At 38.5% G+C, this 23110-nt stretch overlaps 1 protein-coding gene across 1 annotated transcript in view; it reads left to right on the forward strand.

Annotated features, from left to right (window-relative positions):
* The window catches only part of CNTNAP2 (contactin associated protein 2), a 2325432-nt gene that overhangs the window by 664197 nt on the left and 1638125 nt on the right, over positions 1-23110 (forward strand). Inside the window, exon 3 of the mRNA XM_024991213.2 lies at positions 22711-22821. Coding sequence (XP_024846981.1) covers positions 22711-22821 — 111 coding nt within the window. The remainder of the gene's footprint in view (positions 1-22710; positions 22822-23110) is intronic.

The following is a 23110-nucleotide window of genomic DNA, read 5'->3' on the forward strand; positions in this document are numbered from 1 at the left end:
CTTTACCACTATCGCCACCTGGGAAGCCCATACCAATCTAAACATGTTATTTAATTAAGGAAATAGAGGAAAATTCCAAAAGACACCTATAAAAATTGAAAACGACTGTTCTTTTTAAGGTAGGATCCCTGAAGGTCTTTAAGCTATATGTAAACATGTGATTAGAATAAGATACACTTTTAAAGCACATTATGAAAGTTTCTATTTATATCTTATTTTCTAAAATTTTCCACTGCACCTATTGGCACATACTTCTTTAAGTCAAATCAGATTTCAGGAATAAAATGAACAATAGATCAGAGGAAGTCTCCTTATATTTCACTGTGGTACCTTTCATTTGAAAAGCATATTATTGCTCTTTTTTGTTATTGCATATTTGTTTAATTCCATGAAATTTAAAATGCTATAGGAATGACTTTTAACACTCTAGACCCAATTATATAAAATTTAGATTAAAAAAAATCGAAGCATACAGAAATCATGTTGAACTTCATCTCTTGTATATTACTAGAACAACATCGATTCCTTAGAGAATATACAAGTAAAAATTGATTTCTTTTAAAATAATTTTCACAAATATTGTCTTGATACTCAAACCAGTTTCAACCTAGTTTATCACTGAAAGTTTCCATCTTAAGAATAGTTACCAGGTCTCCTGAATTTTTCTCAGCCATCATTTTACCATCTGGTACTACTTTTAATTTAGTCTATAATACTGAAAGTTGTGTTTAGGATGGGTAGGATATAGGGTGAAATTCCATGGAGGTCCAAATGTTTGGAATCTTTACAAAAATTCAGTCTACAAAATCTTTTTAAAATGCATAAGCTTAATAATTTGTTTTTAGGTTATTATGTGAGAAAAATATCAGCTGTGTCTACATTTATTCCTGATTTTTCTGTGAACATATAGATACATTAGATACATGGATACCAGAGCTTCCCTGGTAACTCAGCTGGTAAAGAATCTGCCTGCAATGCAGGTGACCTGGGTTTGATCCCTGCTGTTGGGAAGATCCCCTGGAGAAGGGAACAGCTCCCCACTCCAGTATTCTGGCCTGGAGAATTCCAAGGACTGTATAGTCCATGGGGTCGCAAAGAGTCTGACAGGACTGAGCGAACTTTCACTTTCATTTTCATAGATACATTATGTACAAACAGATCTAGTGGGAGATGAACTGGTGGTGTAGTAATAGGCCCCCCTGCTTCCAGCCAATACCTAATTTTATTCTTCTTGAAGTTTAATATCTCATATTTTCATGTTTCTTTCATCTCTTTCATCCCAATCACCCATGAAAGGTTGCATTCAAAGCCTACTTTCTCAGGACCTGATAATACCTCCCAATGATATTTGTCCCAGAAACATTTTAATTTTAGTAGGAATCAAATTCTGAAGGAAAATGGATAAAACCCTGAGACAAACAGATGTGTTAACATGTAGAGTTAAGCCTCCAGTAAACAATTAAAGGAGCAAAGTAAGGTTAAAACATTTTTCTCCTCCAAGAAGAAAAGTGAAAGTGAAAGTCGCTTAGTCGTGTCCGAATCTTTGTGACCCCATGGACTCTACAGTCCATGGAATTCTCCAGGCCAGGATGCTGGAATGGGTAGCCTTTCCCTTCTCCAGGGGATCTTCCTAACTCAGGAATTGAACTCAGGTCTCCTGCATTGCAGGCGGATTCTTTATCAGCTGAGCCACAAGAGAAGCCCAAGAAGAAAACAGGATGTCAACTAAATACATTTGGATTTATCCTTTATTGCAGTGTTTGCTACCCTTGGAAAGAGGGATAAAAATGCACAGCAACTGACTACAGTTTGTCATACACACAAACAATCATGGCTTTTATCCAATGAGAAAGAAAATTAAATAATGCATACTGCATCTACCTGACCACAATAGTTATACTGACCTTGACGGGGTTATCTCCATGTGCTAGTTCTGTTGCTGTGCCATTGAGCCAAACAGTGTCTCTGCAGGTCTTTTCAGAATTCTTGGACCAAAAGTGTGGCAGACACAGGCAGGGGTTAGGGAAGAGATGCTATTTATTCTGCCTGTGTAGTTTGGATGGAAAAATACTTTTTAGGTGATCTGTTTCTAAGAAGTGCAATTTTCAGGAAACCAGACACTGTATTCTCAAAATTATTTTCCATTCTCTCCCTCAAAACTTACTCTAATCATCTCAAAGTAAAGGATTATTCTCAATAGCAACAACAAAAAATGCTGCTGCTCACATTAAATTTGCTTTTACTCCAAGAGAAAACTACTTCAAATTTCACAAAGGTAGTCTTTTCTCCATTATACCTGGATTATGTACCCAATTTATAGATGGAATAAACCCTAGAATACACTCTTCTGGAGTATTTTGGGGTGGCATTCTCCTGCAATAGGATTGAGCCTAGCATATCTAGGGTTTGGGCTAGTTGGAGATATAATTGGAGTTTGTGTCTGTAAACCCCACAGGCTCCCATCCTAAGAGATAGGAATTAACAGATATAGGTTTGATCATCCAGCAAACATATATCTACCATTGGTGTTATGAGAGGTGTGAAAACAGATCAATCAGACACAGTGGAGAGTATCTGCAATCTGCCTGAAATTATATCTTGAATGAGGACAGGCTGTAAGCATATGTGTGAATGTATGCACTCTTTTAAATCCAGAAAAAATATTTTCCACATGACCAATGGTGGCACTGAAAACTAAATAATTATTGTAGTATAGTGGCATTTACAGATATCAGAAAACTTAAATCAAAAGGGGAGCATTGCTCTGCCCTGAATATAGGATGTTCATACTTTGTAAATTGCTGTGTCACCTCCAGGGTAACCTGCCAAGTGCATTTTCATATTATGCTTCAAATAACACTCACCAATAAGTGGAACTTAGAAAAATGTATAAACATGCACATTCTTTTGTTCTAAACAATAAGAAATACAGAATGTCAAGTGAAGACCTAACAACAAACACAGAATTCCAATCTTTTCAGGTTAGCTTGTGACATCGAGTCAGAAAACTTATCAAGGCCGTATAACTGTTCAGAGTGCATCTGTAAACTGATTTATTGAAGCATTCGGTAATACACTGCTATTTATGGGAGACTCAGCTATAGATATTCCTGCAGTATTATAGAAAAGACTCCTGTCCTGTGGGGTCTCCAGTGCAGATGGGCAGCTGTGGTTCCATAATACAGGTTTATTTGCCTTGAGATGGTGCATTTCTCAAAAGAGAACATGCTTAGTAAAGATTTAGAAATAATTATGAACATGAATAGGGCTTCCCAGGTGGCGCTAGTGGTAAAGAACCCGCCAATGCAGGAGTCGCAGGTTCAGCCCCTGGGTCAGGAGGATATCTGGGAGGAGGGTGTGGCCATCTGCTCCAGTATTCTTGCCTGGACAGAGGAGACTGGCGGGCTACAGTACATGGGGTCACAGAGTCAGACACAGCTGAAGTAACTTAGCACGCATGCATACATGAATATGAATAGAAAGTGGGCAGCTAGCTGAAGAAATTCTCTAGAAGACAGTGGTTGACATGCATTTTCTTCCAAATTAACCATCAATTTGCAAGTCTAGAGTCTAAGGTCTCAGTGGATTTTCTATTTTTAAAAAATAGGTGAAAAGAATACTGTGATCTACTCCAATGTTTACACAATGGAGGGCAAGCAACAATTAAATATTTTCAACTACCTGCAAAAACTAACTGTATATCTTTATATTCCTAACTATACTCTCATATTTTAAGATGAATTCATCATAGCAAATCTGAAAACTATCAAATAGTCGACTCTAGTTTTGTTTACTCAATTATATTAGAAACTAGTATTTGTATGTTACTTTAAAGTTTAAAAATCATGTTCTTTTATATCATTTCATAGAACTCTCCACTAACATACTGATATGCTTGTGTTGAGTTAGACACTCAGTCATATCTGATTCTTTGCGACTCCATGACTGTAGCATGCCAGGTTCCTCTGTCCAGTGAATTCTCCAGGCAAGAATACTGGAGTGGGTTGCCATTCCCTTCTCCAGGGAATCTTCCCAACCCAGGGATTGAACCCGGGTATCCCTCATTGCAGGCAGACTCTATACTGTCTGAGCCACCATGACTCATAGTGATATGTTTGGGTGATATTATCTTCTAGGTAGAATTCGTTGTTTTACCTCTGTGCACCCATGTCACTTTCTTGAAACATTTATATCTCTATAACAGGGCTTCCCTGGTAGCTCAGATAGTAAAGAATCCACGTACAATGCAGGAGGCCTGGGTTTGATCCCTGGGTCAGGATATCCGCTAGAGAAGGGAATGACTACCCACTCCAGTATTCTTGCCTGGAGAATTCCAGGGAAAGAGGCTCCTGGCGGGCTACAGTCCATGGGGTCGCAAACAGTTGGACATGACTGAGCGACTGAACACTGGCACTAACACTAGAGCGCTTTATAACGTTAGAGAATCCAGGAATGTCAGCCGTGAAAGGGACCCTGAGGATTGTATGTCCAATAGTTCCTGTTTTGCAGATGGAGAAATTGAGATTCAATGTGCATATGTGGCTTGCTCAAGAGAGTTGGAGACTGAATAGGAATTAGAACTTGGGTTTTCTATATTCAAGTTTGGAGGCCAGCTTTTGGAAAAGTGTAGGTGTCTTGGGAAACAATATGATTGTTTGCTTGAGACTGAAGCTGTCTCTCCATCATGATGGTTATGAATGTATGTATGTCTCATTTATTTATTGTTGCTATGGTTCTGTGTCATTTCAGAATGTAAAACCAACAACACTCCTCACATCTCTATAGCTGCATGAACTTCAGCAGGATAGAATTCTGTAAATCGGGTTGTCTCAGTTTCCTGTTTATTTCTGATCACATTGTTTTCTCAAGATGCATTTTCTTTTTCCATCTGAAATTCATACTTTGGGAACCTCCTCTCTAAAGATGCTTAAAACCCAAACAGTGTTTCTTTTTGGTAACTTTCCCTGTACTTTACTCTGCAATTTCTCTGTTTAGAAACCTTTAATTGTGCCTTGTTCCCTTCTGCAGAAGATTGAAAATTAGCTGCTTAGTTTTCAAGGCGCAACATACTACTTACTTTCAATTCCTCTTCCTTACCATTTTCCCAAACACATTTAGCATAGTAATCAAACTTACTTTTTGTAACCTCTAATTAATCTCATTTTCTGGGCCTTTGCTTGCTTGTGGTTTCTCTTTCTTTCTCCCTGTGAAAGGTGGAAGATCTCATTTTAACTATTAAATATTCTTAAAGTTGTAGGGCTTCTCTTCTCAAGCACAGCAGGTTGTGTAAAGAATGAGAGAGATGAAATATCTTCTCCCAGGACTGGGTCTCCACAGTCTGTCTGGGCTCTGCCCCTTGTTTGCCTGTAGTTGACTTTCTTTTGGATTCTTTCTTCCTGACCTGGATTTTCTAGACATGACTCCATCCTGTCCTTTATGTAAGACCAGAGTCATGCTTAGATCCCATCTGCTTATCTCAAAAACCTCCTCCTGGCGGTGTTCCTAGTAAAGTAGCACCATCCATTGCCATTCGTGACTGGAATGGTGGCAAAAAATGATCCAGTCTCCTTTCCTGACTGTATCCATCTAAAATCAGTGCACATCTACCTGTGTATATTTGAAAAGAATTACTGTGTCTCCATTTTCTTTTCATTTGATATAGATTTTGCCTTTTCATTGTTGTTTAGTCGCTAAATCATGTCCACCTCTTTGTGACCCCACGGACTGCAGCATACCAGGCTCCCTTGTCCTTCACTATCTCCAGGAATTTCCTCAAACTCATGTCCATTGAGTTGGTGATGCTACCCGAGCATTTCATAGAAGCCTTCTGAAAAAAAAAAGATAACTATATCTGTTTAGAATTTAACCATTATCAAATATATCTCAAAGCAGGCAGCTTTCTTTGGAATAGAATGTATTCCTGGATATCAATATAATATCTTTTTCTCTTTACATTTGTCCTAAGTTCCCAGAACATTTCCTTAGTGGTGGCATACAAAACTCATTCAAGGGGCCTGGTTCTGAGAGGAAGGACTACTGGGGACATTAAAAGTACTCCTTCCTAAAATAGGGAAATTTGCATTTGCTGAAAGCCAGAGGCATTATAAAGGACAAGACGAAAAATGTTATAAGAAGAAAGAAAGAAAGGTGAGAGAAAGGTCCATCAGAAAATGGAATGGACAGGCATTCATGTCCAGCTGTTTGTACGTGTGTGCTAAGTTGCTTCAGTCTTGTCCTACTCTTTGCAACCCTATGGGCTGTCACATACCAGGCTCCTCTGTCCAAGGGATTTTTCCAGGCAATGATACTGGAGTGGTTGCCATGCCTTCCTCCAAGGCATCTTCCCAACCCAGGGATCAAATCTGTGTCTCCTGCATGGACAGGTGGATTCTTTACCACCGAATCACCTGGTACATGCTGAATCAATCTTACTCATCAGCAAAGTACCCCAGTGAAAGAGATGGATTTTTACAATTTAATGTGTAGATGTAAAATCAAGTGCTGGATAGTTTTGTCTCAAATATAGTCACTGAGAATCTGAAGGGTCTTGGGGAAATTTTAATGTGCTACATTCTTGGCTTTCTGATTCCTGAAAGTGAAAGTGAAGTTGCTCAGTCGTGTCAGATTCTTTGCGACCTCATGGACGGTAGTCTATCCCGTCCATGGGATTTTCCAGACAAGAATACTGGAGTGGGCTGCCATTTCCTTCTCCAGGGGATCTTCCCAAACCAGGGATCGAACCCAGGTCTCCTGAATTGCAGACAGACGCCTTACCGTCTGAGCCACCAGGGGACTTTATTGCTTCAACGAATGAAATGCAGAACCCATGACTGGTAGTTTAGTTAAAAGCCTAACTTTTAACTAAAGATATAATCTTCGCATATGCTCTTAAATGATTCAGACATCTTGTTTTATTAAATGATTTAAGCAAATGAGTCCCATAGCATATATTATAGCCTTTACTTGATGAAAGACTTCACACTGTACTGTCACCCACAAAAGAAATCTCGGTATTTTCTACCTCTCTTTTTTCTATTACTTCACACATCCTGTAAAACCAAGCCAGTCACCTTCAGAAATATCTTTTGCATCTTTCCCCTCTTGTAAGGCCACCGTCACTGGCTTCTGATCATCTGTGTGCCTCTTCAAATTTTCAACGTTGTAATATTCTTGTTGTTTTCAGAACATACCTCCTAGTCTGTGTTGCCCTACTATCAAAGTTTTCTTGCTTTAAAATACAGCTATGATTGGATCATATCACTACCCTATTAAGCAAACCGTATCAGTGGTTTCTCAAGGTCCATGAAATATAACACACATTTTTAGCATGGAACTCACCAGGCTGTGAAATCTGGGATAAAGGGTACCTAGATTTAAACATAATAGGCACCCAGTGACCATTTGTTGAAAGAATAATTGAGAACAAGCAAAATAGGAATGAACAAATGAGATTTTGCTACACAATTTGGCCTCAGCATCTTTATGCAGATAAATCCCTCTGTGAATTCAATGATTGCTACCCTCTGTACCATCTGCTGTTCATTCATTCTGGGCACCGATCACTGTTCCATGTACTGGGAACACAGACATGAAGAAAACAATCCTCAGCTTCATCCGTGAGGATGAACAACTCACGGTGGAGTCACCATTAAACAAGTAAATGCACAGATGAGTACCTGATTCCTATTTGTCAGCATTGCTACTAAGGAAAGGAAGTGGGTTCTCTAAGAAAGGGAGGCAGACTGAGTTTAGCTTGAGGTATAGTAGAGTTGGAGAAGATCTCTTTTCCTGGCATTTGATTGAAGATTGGATAAGTTATCCAAGTGGAAATTGGGAGAAGAGTGTGTTAGGCAGCTGAAATAAGTTGTTGGGATTGTTTTTGTTTTATTTTATCTTAAGATTCTGCTAGTTATTCCTTCTTAAAGTCACTAGGCATTCCCATAACCCTTACCCTAACCCTAACCTTTACCCTAAAACCCTAGCCCTTTTTGTAATACTGAACATGATGTGCTTGTCTGGAATGTTTTTCTCTTCTATTTTCTATCTAATGCATTTTTTTCTTATCCTCCTACTTTTATGTTTAGATATTAAAACATCAAACTGTCATTACCCCTTACAAAAACCCACATTTGGATATCTATAATAGCTTTTTCATATTGCCAAAAGTTTTGAGCACTCAAGATGTCCTTCAGTAGGTAAATGGATAAACTGTGATACATCCAGACAATGAAATATCATTTAGCACTAAAAAGAAGTGAGCTCTCAAGCTGGGAAAAGACATGAAGGAAATGTCACCACATGCTGCCAAGTGAAAGAGGTCAATCCAAAATGACTTCATGCCATGTAATCCCAACTATATGACATTCTGGAAAAGGGAAAACTATAGAGACAGTAAACAAAATTAGTGGTTTTTAGGGTTAGGGTCGGGGAGATGAACAGATATAGAAAAGGGTATTTTTAGGGCAGAAAGATTCCTCTATGATACTATAATGATGGATCTGCCCAAGTGGCTCAGTGGTAAAAGAATCTACCTCACCAATGCAGGAGACACGAGAGACACAGCCCGATTCCTAGCTCAGGAAGATCCCCTGGAGTAGGACATGGCAACCCACTCCAGTATGCTTGTATGGAAAATTCCACAGACAGAGGAGCCTGGCAGGCTACAGTCTATGGGGTCTCAAAGAGTCATACATGACTGAGCGTGCATACACTCTAATGATGGATATATGTCATCATAATTTGTCCAAGTTCATCATGCATATGATGCAAAGAGTGAATCCTAAGATAAAGCATGAATTTGGGGTGATTATAATGGGTCAATGTACATTCAACACTGGTAAAAAATGTAACAGTCTATGAGTGACGTTGATAATGGGGAAGGCTATGCATGTGTTGGGATATGAGATGTATGTGAAACCTCGGTATCACCCTCTCAAATTTGTTCTAAACATAAAAATTCTCTAAAAACTTGTCTTATAAAAATACATTGAACCATTGACATTAAACTTTCACTGTTTTTGTAATAAATTTGGTTGTTACTGTTCAGTCGCTAAGTCATGTCAGACTCTTTGTCACCCCATGGATTGCAACACACCAGGCTTCCCTGTCCTCCACTATCTCCTGGAGTTTGCTCAAACTCATGTCCATTGAGTTAGTGATGCTATCCAACCATCTCATCCTCTGTTGCCCCTATTTCTTCTCCTGCCTCAGTCTTTCCCAGCATCAGGGTCTTTTCCAATTGAGTCAGTTCTTCGCATCAGGTGGTCAAAGTATTGGAGCTTCAGCTTGAGCATCAGTCCTTCCAATGAATATTCAGGGTTGATTTCTTTTAGGATTGATTGGTTTGATCTCCTTGCAGTCCAAGGGACTCTCAAGCACCTTCTTCAATACCACAGCTCAAAAGCATCAGTTCTTCAGTGCTCAGCTTTCTTTATTGTCCAACTCTCACATCCGCACATGGCTACTGGAGAAAACATAGCTTTGACTGTATGGACTTTTGTTGGCAAAGTGTTATCTCTGCTTTTTAATTTGTTGTCTAGATTTGTCATAGCTTACCTTCCAAGGAGCAAGCATCTTTTAATTTCATGGTTACAGTCACCATCTGCAGTGATTTTGGAATCCAAGAAAATAAGATCCACCACTGTTTCCATTGTTTCCCCATCTAATTGCCATGAAATGATGGGACCAGATGCCATGACCTGAGCTTTTTGAATGTTGAGTTTTAAGCCAGCTTTTTCCCTCTCCTCTGTCACCCTCATCAAGAGGCTCTTTAGTTCCTCTTTGCTTTCTGCCGTTAGAGTGTTATAATCTGCATATTTTAGTTTATTGATGTTTCTCCTGGCAATCTTGATTCCAGCTTGTGATTCATCCAGCCCAGCATTCACATAATGTACTCTGCATATAAATGTGTATATACAATTGGGATTATATTACAAACACTGTTTCATGGCCCATCTTCCTTTACCTTAGCATACCATAAATGCATGTTGATTAATTAAACCTTCTCTGACAGCTTTGCTTTATTGACTGGTGCTCCACTGTCCACTTTGGACCAATCAAGTTCATGATCAATCTGATATAACTTGAGTCAGGAACACTGGAGGAGGTTTAAATAAAGCCCTTTAGTGAATTAATTAAAAATGGAAGTGGATTAAATAGTCTAGGATATAGACTTGACTGTCAATAAATACATTGCTTTTTATCAGTGAATACTCTCTTTGAGTTAACCGGTAAGTGAAACTAGATCCGAGTCAGAAATCTAGTCGTTTACCAGTGGCCCAACCAATTGCAATCTAGAAGAGTCTTGTCCATAGGAAGATTACCGATGACAGCTAGAAGTGGCCTGAGGTTCATTTACTCGCGCTACAATTGACCTTGGCACTCTTCAAAGTACTGTTTTATTAAAATTTCGGGGTAGCTCTGCCTGTTCATGAGACTATAGAATATAAGTTGAGGAAAAAAAGAAGAAAAGACCATATTCACCCTTATTTTAGAGATTAAATCCTTAGTTGATGCTACTTTTGAATACCATTTCCTTTTTAGCATAAAGTAATATAAATAAAATTTTCAAAATGTTTTCTATATTGTACAAAAGGCGAACATTGATTTTTATTGTTTGGTGTGACAGAATTTATTTCTCTGAAATTAAAATATTGACTTAGAGGAGAAAAAACTTTTTTATTCTCACAAATCTTTTTTTTTTTTTCCTGGTATATAACAGTTTCGTAGATAATTTGAAACTGATTAATCTGTTAAACCATCTGTCAGAAATGTGCTGCAGCTGTTAAATGTCCAGCATAATTTGAACTGCAATTCTTGAGTAATTCACCCTTGGTATGTGCAGAGCAGACAATTTCCTATTTGATTTACAACTATGATTCTTGCAAACATGGCTGATTCTCTAGCTATATTTTCTTAAATGTTTTGTGAATGTAGCTATTAGACTGAAAAAAAATGGAAAAAATTTGATCTGATTTTTTTTAAGATGATAACATTGAATCTGTTCATTAACAGATGCTACTATACTGATTATGTTCAGTATTTTTCAAAGGATGTGAAGATCCATACCATACGTTATATTTTCCATATACTGAGAATGTAAAAAACTCCCCTTCCTTCAGAACAGATCACCATATAGCAGGGAGATCAACATATAACCAAATACTTATCACAGTGTGTTTTCAATGATATAGGAGGAAAGTGTTATTTTAGAAATACCAAATTCTTATTTTCTTTTGCAAACAAAGAAAAACAAAAGGGGTTTTGAAAGAATACTCTCAGAAACGTCAGTACTTCAACTCTTACAAAATTCACTGCTGGAGACAAGATATTTTAAAAATTCTAAAGGCATGTACTGATGATGTAGAAAAACCCTCAGTGTAATACAAAGGTTCAAATGACAAATCATTTTAAGTTGATAACGATCAGAGAGATGCTTACGTGGGCTATAGTGAGGAAGCTCTACATGCAACATCATGGGATAAAGCCAACTTTTTTGCACAAGCAATTTTAAAAATGGGAAAATGCAAAAATGTCCATTAGATAAAGTAAATACATCTCAGTTGCCAAAATCTAGGAACTATTTTGCCCTGCTCACATTTAGATGGATTTATTACTTATCATTGTCAGTAATGCCCTATATGGTATTCATGCTGCCTGCCAGATTCTTAGGCCCTGGGAATACAGGCTCAGCAGGACAGGCACATACCCCGATCCCAGGCAATTCAGAAAAGTAATAAACATTTTTAAAAGATAAACAATCAGGATTATTTTATTTTCATTTTTTTAAACTAACACAACATTGTTAATCAACTATACTCTAGTATAATATAAAAAGTTAAAAACAGCCTACCTAACAAAAGTAATTTTTTAAAAGAAAGTTTGATAAAACTTATTTGTGGGTGCTAAGTCATTCAATTGTGTCTAACTCTTTGTGACTCCATGGACTGTAGCCCCCCAGGGTCCTCTGTCCAAGGGATTTCCCAGGCAAGAATCTTGGAGTGGGCTGCCATTTCCTAGTTCAGGGCATCTTCCCTCCCCAAGGATCGAACCTTGTCTCCTATGTCACCTACATTGGCAGGCATATTCTTTACCACTGAGCCACCTGGGAGTTTGGTTGAATTTGCCTGTGAACTATATAGGGCCTGAGGTTTTCTTTGTGAGATTTTAAGCTGCTGATTCAGTTTCTTTAATGGCTATGGTATTACTGAGGTGTTTGACTTCTTTTTTGAGTCAAATTTGATAAAGTTATATTTTTCTAAGAATTTACTCATTTTATATGATTATTGTAAAAAGAGAATATTTTAGATTATCATTGGTGCTATGAACAAAATAAAACCATGCCATCAAATACCAAGTAATGTCTGGAGGATATGAAGCTGGAAGTTGAATTGATGCATTTAGACACTGGCCAGAGAAAGAGTGGGCTGGTATTTGAGTTGGGGGCTGTCTGGAAAGGAGTCTACCTTCTTTAGAGCTGATAAAGAGAATTCCAGCCAGGAGGCAGGGAGAGGAAGAGGCACTTTAGCAGGAATGTGCTTGGTGTGGAAGCTTGGAAAAGAGAAAGGAAAGTGAAACTGGATCTTAGCGACTCAGAGGAGAAGAGTGAAATAAAATAACTCCAGAGATCATTCAGAGCCAAGCCATCACAGGCTCTGCTGGAGTTAAGGTTCCATACTCAATGCAAGGGGAAGCCCTCAGGAACAAGGGCCAGGAATAATCTGATCTGCTTTTTAAAAGATCCATCAGGCCAGTACAAAGAAAATGGATTTTGAAGGGATAAAGGTTGAAGCAGGAAATAAGTGCCCAATAAATATTTATTACATGAATAAATGGAATAAATTTGATGTACTGTGCTGAACATTATATTTATTGGATGTAGGCATATGAGCTGAAATGCTGATCCTGTGTGATTTTCTCTGAGAACACCTATTTAAAACTGCGGGTGTCTCTTCCTTTTATTTGAAAGACATGGGTTTGTTGTGGACAGAAGAGCTTAAAATTGCTGCATGACAGAGGGGGCATCACTTCAGGTAAATTCCTGGGATCAAAATGGGAAGTGGTAAGAAAAATCTGGGCTTCCCTGGTGACTCAGCAGTAAAGAACCCACCTGCAATGCAGGAAACATGGGTTGGATCCCTATGTTGGGAAGATCCACTGGAGAACAAAATGGCAACCCACTCCAGTGTTCTTGCCTGGAAAATGCCATGGACTGATGAGCTTGTGGGGACTACAGTCCATGGGGTCGCAAAAGAGTCAAGACATGACTCAGTGGCTAAAAAACAACAGCAAGAAAAATCTGCCCATTTCATTTTTGTTAGGAGATCTACACACTCAAGAATAAATCCAGTGTACAGATTTTATCCAAAGTGACCCTGGAGATGGTAGACCTCAAAAACTTGTAATCATATACAACTTGGCTTTTGTCCTTGTTCTATTATTCTTTGGGCTTCCCTGATAGCTCAGTTGGTAAAGAATCCACCTGCAATGCAGGAGACCTGGGTTTGATCCCTGGGTTGGGAAGATCCTCTAGAGAAAGGAAAGGCTAACCACTCCAATATTCTGGCCTGGAGAATTCCATGGACTATACAGTCCCTGGGGTTGCAAAGAGTTGGACACGACTGAGCGACCTTCACTTCACTTTCACTATGATTCTTTAACTGTGATGTCTCAAGCTTCCTCATCTGTATAATGGTAATGATATTAATGTCAAAGGCTTACTAAATAAAGTAACTCACTGAGAGAATTCTCGCAGAATATTTACTGCATTGCCTGCCCCATAAGTACTCAAAAATGATTACTATTACTATTTATTTGCTGATTGTGGCTTAGTGGTTTCTACTGTTTATGCTACTGAGATGGAAAAGGGGCAACTGCCTCATTGAATTCAAGGCTGCTGTAATGCATATGGTAGCACATTTGGTTGTTTCACATTGAGTGGAAATGAACAAAAAGGAAAATAGGGTCCCCTCCTTGGAGGTGTAAAGGGGAAAGATTCAGTGAGAAGGTAAAGGGGAGAGATAGGTTTCCTTTTTTCCCTTATTGATTTTCATTATATGTCAGGTAAAACATGTCCACTCAGTTGATTTAGTTCCAAATTTATTATCTTTACCTTTTTCTAAATTAGCATTTAATGGCAAACTAATTGTACTTCTCTTCATGACCGCTGGCTTCATGTCTTTTGTGAGAGCCTTAAGTAAAGAAAACTAGATTAATTCTCCATACATTGTATGAAAGGACAGTTAATTCTCAATTTAAATATATACTCTCTTTTACCAATGAACTAACATTCTTGCATTTTCTGTGCAAAGGAGTTTAACCCTGCTATGAAGATCCAGATGTAGATAATAAAAGATCCCTTCATAAAATGAAATACAAAGCAATATTTATTTTTATTTTAAAACAAAAGGAAATATTTGCATGGACATTTCCTTTGATAGGTCAGTGTATGCTAAAGACCAGATTGTCAAATGTCCTCACGCATTTAAACATACGTTTTGTATCAAATGTAGTGAGTGTGTGTGTGTGTGTGTGTGTGTGTGTGTGTATGTGAAAACTAGTAAGAGTGATTACTTCTGTGGATTGTGAAAATCCTTTCTTTCTCTGTATTGTATGGAATTTTATAAGATCAGGCAAAAAAAAATCTTATTTCCAGTGACAAAGAGTAGGCCAGGGATGTTTGAGCAAGAAGTACACAAAGCAAGGTATGAATCATAAAAAGTATGGGAGGAAATTATGATGAAAATGAAGATATATAAAATTAAAGTTGAGTTGGAGTCATCAGTATTTTGCCCTAAGGAAGAGCAAACATTTTTTCCAGAATTCTCCTATACTACTGATTTTTAAAACCATTTACTTTCTATTGCTATGACGTAGGAAATCATAGAAAAACTTATCCAAAATTAGAAATGGCCATTTGAAATAATGAAAAAAAAAAAAAACAAAACCTGAAGACACTCTGGATAAGATGGAACTTAGTCATCCAAATTCATACCCCTAGGAATAAAATATCATTTTTTTTATTGTAAAGAGCATGCTGTCTTCCATGTGCTAATATTGGGAAAACCTCAGTCTAATACTAATCTCTGCAAATCACAACTGTCCTAGAAATTATTTATTAGATCAGATTAAGTTAAAATAACTGAACTTACAAAAAGTTATAAAATATACCGGAAGAGCATGTCATGTTTCAATTTCTGGTACTGGCCATACATTCAAGGAGTAATACAGTATTTAAACATCAAAATGTATATGTACATTATTCAATTCAAAGACATTTGGCTCCCAGGTAGAATTACACCTTTTCCACAGAGAAAAGTAAGTGGGGTATGGGATTTCCACAGATGGCATATGGAAAGGGCTCAGTTTGTTTGGGTTTTTTAATAGAATGCTAAAGTTAGCAAAGTTCTGAGGTGAAAAATACAGAACCTATGCAAGGAATGTGTGCTGAGGAAGGAAGACAAAGCACCATGTTTCTAAGTGCATCAAAACAAAGACTTCTGGAACCAGTGACCTACGTTTATAGGGAATAAAAATAGTTGGCCTGTCTTAGATGTGGAGAAACAGATTGTGAAGTTATTGTTAGTGCTGTGCCTTTCTTCCTTTTTCTTTCTTGTTTTCTTTCTCTCATTTTTTCTCTCATTTTTCTCTCCTCCTCCCTCCTTTCCTCCCTACCTCCCTTCCTCCCTTTCCTCTTCTCTCCTCTTTATTGAGATGAATATTTAAAACATACACACGCACACATGGAATCATAGTCTTGGGAATACAGTCTCTAAAGCAGTGCTAGATCCCATTCCAGCCTTTGTTTGATCTGAGTGTGGAAACTGACATTCCTTATAATTTGTGAAGCATTTACAGGACTATATTAATCTCAGTGATTCCTCAGGAAACACACCTGAGTCGTGGCGTTGGTCTCTTTTTCATCCAAATCCTAAAACTATCCACTCCAAAATCATTGCAGATGGTGACTGCAGTCATGAAATTAAAAGACGCTTACTCCTTGGAAGGAAAGTTATGACCAACCTAGATAGCATATTCAAAAGCAGAGACATTACTTTGCCAACAAAGGTCCATCTAGTCAAGGCTATGGTTTTTCCAGTGGTCATGTATGGATGTGAGAGTTGGACTGTGAAGAAGGCTGAGCGCCGAAGAATTGATGCTTTTGAACTGTGGTGTTGGAGAAGACTCTTGAGAGTCCCTTGGACTGCAAGGAGATCCAACCAGTCCATTCTGAAGGAGATCAGCCCTGGGATTTCTTTGGAAGGAATGATGCTAAAGCTGAAACTCCAGTACTTTGGCCACCTCATGGGAAGAGTTGACTCATTGGAAAAGACTCTGATGCTGGGAGGGACTGGGGGCAGGAGGAGAAGGGGACGACAGAGGGTGAGATGGCTGGATGGCATCACTGACTCGATGGACGTGAGTCTGAGTGAACTCGGGAGTTGGTGATGGACAGGGAGGCCTGGCATGCTGCGATTCATGGGGTCTCAAAGAGTCGGACACGATTGAGCGACTGAACTGAACTGAGGCTAGATAAGAAATAGCACCTTATTGTCCAAAGAATTTTCCACTGTCTATGAAACAATGTAGCCAAAGCATGCTTTATCCAAGAAGTCAGAGAAATGGCACAGAGGATAACATGGTCAACAGTGAGTGGCTGGAGACTCAGGCAATTGTAGACTCAGCTGAGAAGGACCCCGACTGGCTGTAGCTGGACACCATGGGGAGCAGGAAGAAAGAAGGAAAGTCAGGAGTGGGAGGCATCATGCAGCCCTGTAGCACCCACTGAGATGGGCCTATAGGCCTTGAAATGAGCATTGCCACAGGAAAGACAGGCCGTCTCTGGGAGGAACTGAGATGCTGTTAGGGGAGCCAGGGAAGGAAATGACCACGACCACTCAGCTTGCAATTAGAGATAGTTTTGGCCAGAAGGAGCCAGGCAGGAGGCTACTGATCGGAAACAGAAGACTTTAGGGGGAGGTCTGGCCTCTAAACTTTGCCCTGACAATGGAGTCATAAAACCTGAGGCTGATGATCATGTAGTTCTAGATTCAAAAGTCAGGAGTTGAATGCACAGGAAATAAAGAGAACATTTTTATGATGTATTCCCTTGAGAATATGTGTTTTACAGTGCTTTTTTTTTTTTTTCCTGAGTTTGAATCAAATGTTTCTAGAATGTATGGATACATTATGGATATGGATACAAAGGGATACAAATATGGATAACAAAGGGAGAAGAGGGCATGGGATAGATTGAGGTAGGGATAGATATGATGTATTGATATGATATGATATATGATACTGATATGTATAAAATAGATAATTAATGAGAACCGACTGTACAGCACAGGGAACACTACTCAATGCTCTGTGGGGACCTGAACGGGAAGGAAATTCAAAAAAGAGGGGATATACGTGTAACTGATTCACTTTGCTGTACAGTAGAATCTAATCAACGTTGTAAAGTAACTCCAATAAAAATTTTAAAAAATAGGATTTCCATTCTAGTAGCATTTTTGCTACTTTTGCCATTCTTTGCCATTCTTATTTTCTGGGTATTTACTTGTATTTCCAAATGTGTGATATAAAACATATATTGTAAGCGCTGTGGTTTTAAAAGATGTGGTGAACGTTTTCCAACATTATTTCTTAATCAGAGATAACCTTTGAATGCTACTCTGATGTCAGTGACATATGTTCTGAAGTCCTCTGACCTCGTGAACTTGCCGTCCATCCCCCTTGCCAAGAAATATGACTCTCAGCCACGCTCTTGGAGGTGAAGGGCCACAGCCATTTCGTCTCGCTTTGCCAATCACTTCCTCTGTTCCAGCTTGAATTCATACAGAATTCTTACAGCTAGTCTGCCTTCCTGATTGACTGAAATTGTGTGAAAATAAAACTCAAGGCCCATCTGCTCTTCTAGTTTTCATCCAGGATTCCCTGGAAGGGAAATACACTGGAGACCAAATATTTGCCATGACTATGTGGCTGTAGTTTTGGAAGACATCCCAGTATAAATTATAGAAATACTAAATTATTTCAAATGTTAGCATTCTCCCTCTTTCTCTACTACAATTACCACTAGTATAAAAATACTAACTTTCTCCAGGGATCTGTTTGATTTTCTAATGTTTAATGTCTTCAGAGTATTGAGACGCATGCTCTAGAACAACAAGCAATCAGACTCTTTGGAAGATGGAAGGTGTAATAACTATTATTACAGTTGGAGATAAAAGTGGATCATTCATCCTGATAGTCAGTCTGGCAATATGGGCACATGTGGAGTGTAGCTACAGCCATCACGGGGAAATTTCATCCTCATTGTAGCTTTAAAACTTCTCCTGTCTCTATAGTGGTCTTAACCCTCTTCATCTATATCCTCTCAATTCTTCAGGTCTTATTTGTGTTACCTGTTACCATAAGTGATCGTTAATCATTCTTCTTTGTGGATACATGGAATATTCATTATATTGAACCAGAGGTTAGAAAACTTTCTCTGTAAAAGGTCAGATAGTAAATCCTTTAGCTTCAGAGACTGTGTGGTCTCTTTCTGTGACATTCTGCTGCGATGTGAATGCAGGCATAAATGAGTGAATGGGGGTGTGGCCCAGCACAGCTTTACTTAACAAAAGCCAGATTTGGTCTGGGGGACACAGTTGTGGACTCTTGTCCTTGATAGTGCTCGAGGGCATTAGAGTTTGAGAGAAATTTAGCTAATTTCTTCATATTATGTGTGAGTCAGGGTGGCTCAGATGGTAAAGAATCTGCCTGTAATGTGGGAGACTCTGGTTCGATCCCTGGGTTGGGAAGATCTTCTGGAGAAAGGAACAGCAGCCCACTCCAGTATTCTTGCCTGGAGAATCTCATGGAGACAGGAACCTGGCCGGCTACAGTCCATGGAGTTGCTAAGAGTTGGACGCGACTGAGTGACTAACACTTTCACACTTTCATCTGTAGAAAGGGGGTTGACTGACGTACTCAAGGTCACACACAGGAGAAAGCCAGGAGTGACAAGTTCACCTAAACCGCAGTCATGTATTTTTAATTTACTTGTTACTTTCAGGATTTGATTATGTTCTAGTCAGCATTGAATTACAGACTGGTATTATTTTCTTGTTTCATGTTTAATTACTTTATGTGGGTCCATATATTGTTACTGCTCATGAGAGAATGGGAAATAGATACATAGATAGATGTTTTATTGCCCAAAGTGATTAGAACAGGGCAAAGCAGGGAATAAGATCATAATAAATGTTTGTGACTACCGTCTTTCAGGAGAACATATAATTCATGTGGCATTTTTCTTGCTTAATTATGCAGTTATAGATTTTGTCTCAACTTAGATTATTGTAAGATATCTGATCCTTAAATTATTATAATAATTCTATAGTACTTTTTAAAAATAACCTTTTATCTGTTCTTATCTTTCTTGATCCCTGTTTTACACTAATTTTGTTATTCTGATTTATATGAGTCTTTAAAATTAGTGAAAAAATTTAATTTGGTATAAAGATTAATTTGTTATGAAAATCAAATTTAAAGAAAATAACTAATATGGATAAACTATCCTCGGATTTTATAAAGTGCTGTATTTAAGTTCTAAATTTAAGCAAGTTAAATGGATCACTTGATTATTCAACTTCATTTTCATTATTTACCATGTGTAACATGGAGCTATATATTCAGTGAATACTGAATTTTGGATAATGTATTATTCCTTATTATCAGGTATTGTTGTTTAGTTGTGACTCTTTGCAACCCCATGGACTATAGCCAGGCTCCTCTGCCCATGGGATTTCCCAGGTAAGAATACTGGTGTGGGTGGCCATTTCCTTCTCCAAGGAGTATTCAGGTTAGTCCTACTGAGCAGGTTTGGACAGAAGGTTTTTCCTGACATGGTCCTGTTGAGCTCTGTCACAGCATATGTCCTCTTTTCCTTAGGTTACTATGCAGATGTTACCCAGTCAAAGAGACTTTTCTTGGCTAGGCACCCGAAGCCTACAACTCTCTCAACCTCCGCCCTACACACAGACTCCCAGCCCCTCTTTCATATTTAGGGTGTCTTGGCAGTTTTTATCACCATCCCATCCTATGAATTCATCCTATTAATTCAAGTTTTTACATGTTTGTTTTTGTTCTAGTTAGATTTTAGTTTCTACTGAAACATAAATTATGTTAGGACAGGAGCACTGTTTCATCTACTGCTGCATTTCCTGTGTCTGATACAACATAGGTTCTTCTTTAAATTTTTTAAAATCTAGTTTATATTTTATTGAAGTGTAGTTGATTTCAGGTTACCGCAAAGTGTTTTGGAATCTTTTTCAGATTCTTTTCCCTTATAGGTTCTTACAAAGATTGAGTGTAGTTCTCTGTGCTGTAAAATAGGTCCTTGTTGGTTATTGGTTGTGTATTTTGTATAGAATAGTGTCTATATGTCATAAAATTTTGTTTTATTTGAGTGAATAAAATAAACATGAGCAAACATTAGCACATTTTTAAAATAATGGAAAATTCTGAAGTAATAGTTGCTCGTTAAAATTCAATGCAGAACTTACATCAAAAAGTTGTACAAAGTTAGACTGAGACAGAAGTTAGAAAATCAGGGTTTTATGTGTGTGATCAACGGCAGCTAAAATAATAGTAAGTTTTTAAACAATTAATATGAAACCCTTCACTGTGGATCCTCACTTTGTAAACTGATACTTTTAAAATAAATGTTATGTTCCTCTTTTCAGTCATTTACATTTAACTTTCTGGGAAATATATTCACACACACATGCCACATTGCTCAGAGGCACTCGCAGCATAACTGAGAAAAGTAAGAAATCTAACTATGTTTTACAAGGATGGATGTGTTCCTCTTAACTTCAGTTTTGTACACACTCAAGTGGTGAGATAATGAAAACTAATTCATTTCCCCAGGATCACTGGGGACTTCACTCCACTTGAATGACTTTTCAAGAAAACTAGTTCATTCCTTCTATTGCTAGTTTTTTGTTTTTCCCCTGTATATGAATATCTGAGAGAGAAGTCATTTAGAATATACAGTGTAGTTCTGTGTCATATTAAACGAAATACTGAGCACATGTAAACACTTGTTGGGGATTTAGGACCATCTCTCTAAAACTTAGGTGCTATGTCATGTTGTAATGTAGCATCATGCTTTGAGACTCTTTGTCAAGTTTAGTTGTCTTTGTTTTTCCTTCCTCCCTTCCTTCCATCCTCCCTTTCTCTCTCCTTCTCTCCCTCCCCATCTTCCTCCCTCCCTCCCTTGCTTCCTTCCTTCTACAAATGTCATTAGAGTGTATGCCAAGTGCCAGGTGCTATTCAGATCATTGGAAAGGAAGCATTAAGCGAACTCTCAAAACTTTTATTTCCATGGAGCTTCTAATGTCATGCGAGAGAAAAGCAATCAAACAATTGAATGCATGAAAACACAACATATCAGATGGCTGTAAATGCGATGAAGGAAAATAGAGCAAGGCGTGGTACAGAGAGTGAGGGCAGTGAGTACTTGTATAGCTGGGTGGACTGGGAAAACTTGTCTGCACTGTGAGAGATAACACTAAACAGAGCCTGGGGGAGGTGAGGGATGAGCCTTGAGGTCGTCGGAAGAGTGACAGCAAAGGTCCTGGCAGGAGCAGGTCTGTAGTTGCAGTAAGAAGGAAAGGGTGGCTGGACGGTAAAGGACAACAATGCTGGAGGATGTGACCAGTGCAGAGGCTGCTGTGGGCCATTGGGGGACCTTGGACTTCATTCCACGTGACTTGAGAGCAGGAGCCAGAGGATATTTTGAGTGCAATAACTATCTTACCCACCTGTGTACTTTTACTGCCCTTTCGGCTGCTGTGTACAGAAGGACTATGGCAAAGGAGGAGGAAGGAAGACTGTGCATTCACAGTGGTGACGGCTGATGGCTGCCTGGACCAGGGGATCAGGCAAAGTGAGGTGGTAGGATTGGGGATACTCCAGTATGACAAGACATAGCACTTGATGCAGTCTCCCAGAGACCAAGAGGATGCAGAGAAGAGCGCCAAGGGTTGAGTCCTGGGCACTTTAACGTATATAGACACTAGGAAGGTGAGAACCAGCCATCAAAGTGGAATGGGAGAGTCAGCAGTAGTAAAGAAGGAGGGGGGAAAATAGTTCATGCCAGTGCAGAAGCCAAGTGAAAATTAGAACTCCAGAGCAGTTCATTGGTCAAGTATAATGAGAACTGACTAATATTTTAGACAGCAGGGCTTTCGTGTTGGTGGTTATCTTGTGTTCTTTCTTACTGGTACCTCCTTCCTAATTTTTTAGTTTGAATATTATTCCTCCTGGTCTTCCCTCCTCCAAGCTCATATTTCTAACCCTGCATCCTTAGAGTGAATAAATAACTGAAGATTTTGACAAGACCCCCAAATCCCAAATCTTGTTAAATAACCAGCCACAACTTTATTCATGATTCTGAGATAGCAGGCCTGCATTGAAGTCTTTTGGAATAATAATATGATATATAACTTTATCATAGTTATAACTTGAAAATCAGAAGGCTATTGAAATTGTGTTAGGGTTCATTAGAATCATCAGTGTTAAGTTGTATAAATTATAATTGTTTGCTATATATATCATGTATCTTGAAATTTTCATTGTAGTCAATAGTGATTTTTAACAAAAAATATGCCAGTGATCATTCAGTCTTTATTAAATCTGGCTTTCTTTTCTTTTCAGAAAAATGTGATGAGCCCCTTGTGTCTGGACTACACCATGCAGCTTTCAGCAGCTCATCCTCCATGTCTGGGAGCTATTCACCTGGCTATGCCAAGATCAACAAGCGAGGGGGTAAGGCAAATTTCATTTGTCAACAAATGTGTTATGTAAGAACATATTATATTTATGCAGCATTTTTAAAGTGTATTTTATTGTACAACAGCTAAGTGGCTGGCAACCAAAATCATTCTTCCCACTTCTGTTGACAGTCACAGACACTTCCTATAAGCCTGTTTCATAGCCACTATTTTGGAATGATATCGATAAAATTGGGCTGGAAATAACAGATGATGTATTAAAGAGGAAGAATTTTTTTGTAGCCACTCTGGAGGGCTTCCCAGGTGGCCCTAATGGTCAAGAA

This window comes from Bos taurus, chromosome 4 (assembly GCF_002263795.3).
Source record: "Bos taurus isolate L1 Dominette 01449 registration number 42190680 breed Hereford chromosome 4, ARS-UCD2.0, whole genome shotgun sequence".
NCBI lineage: Eukaryota > Metazoa > Chordata > Mammalia > Artiodactyla > Bovidae > Bos > Bos taurus.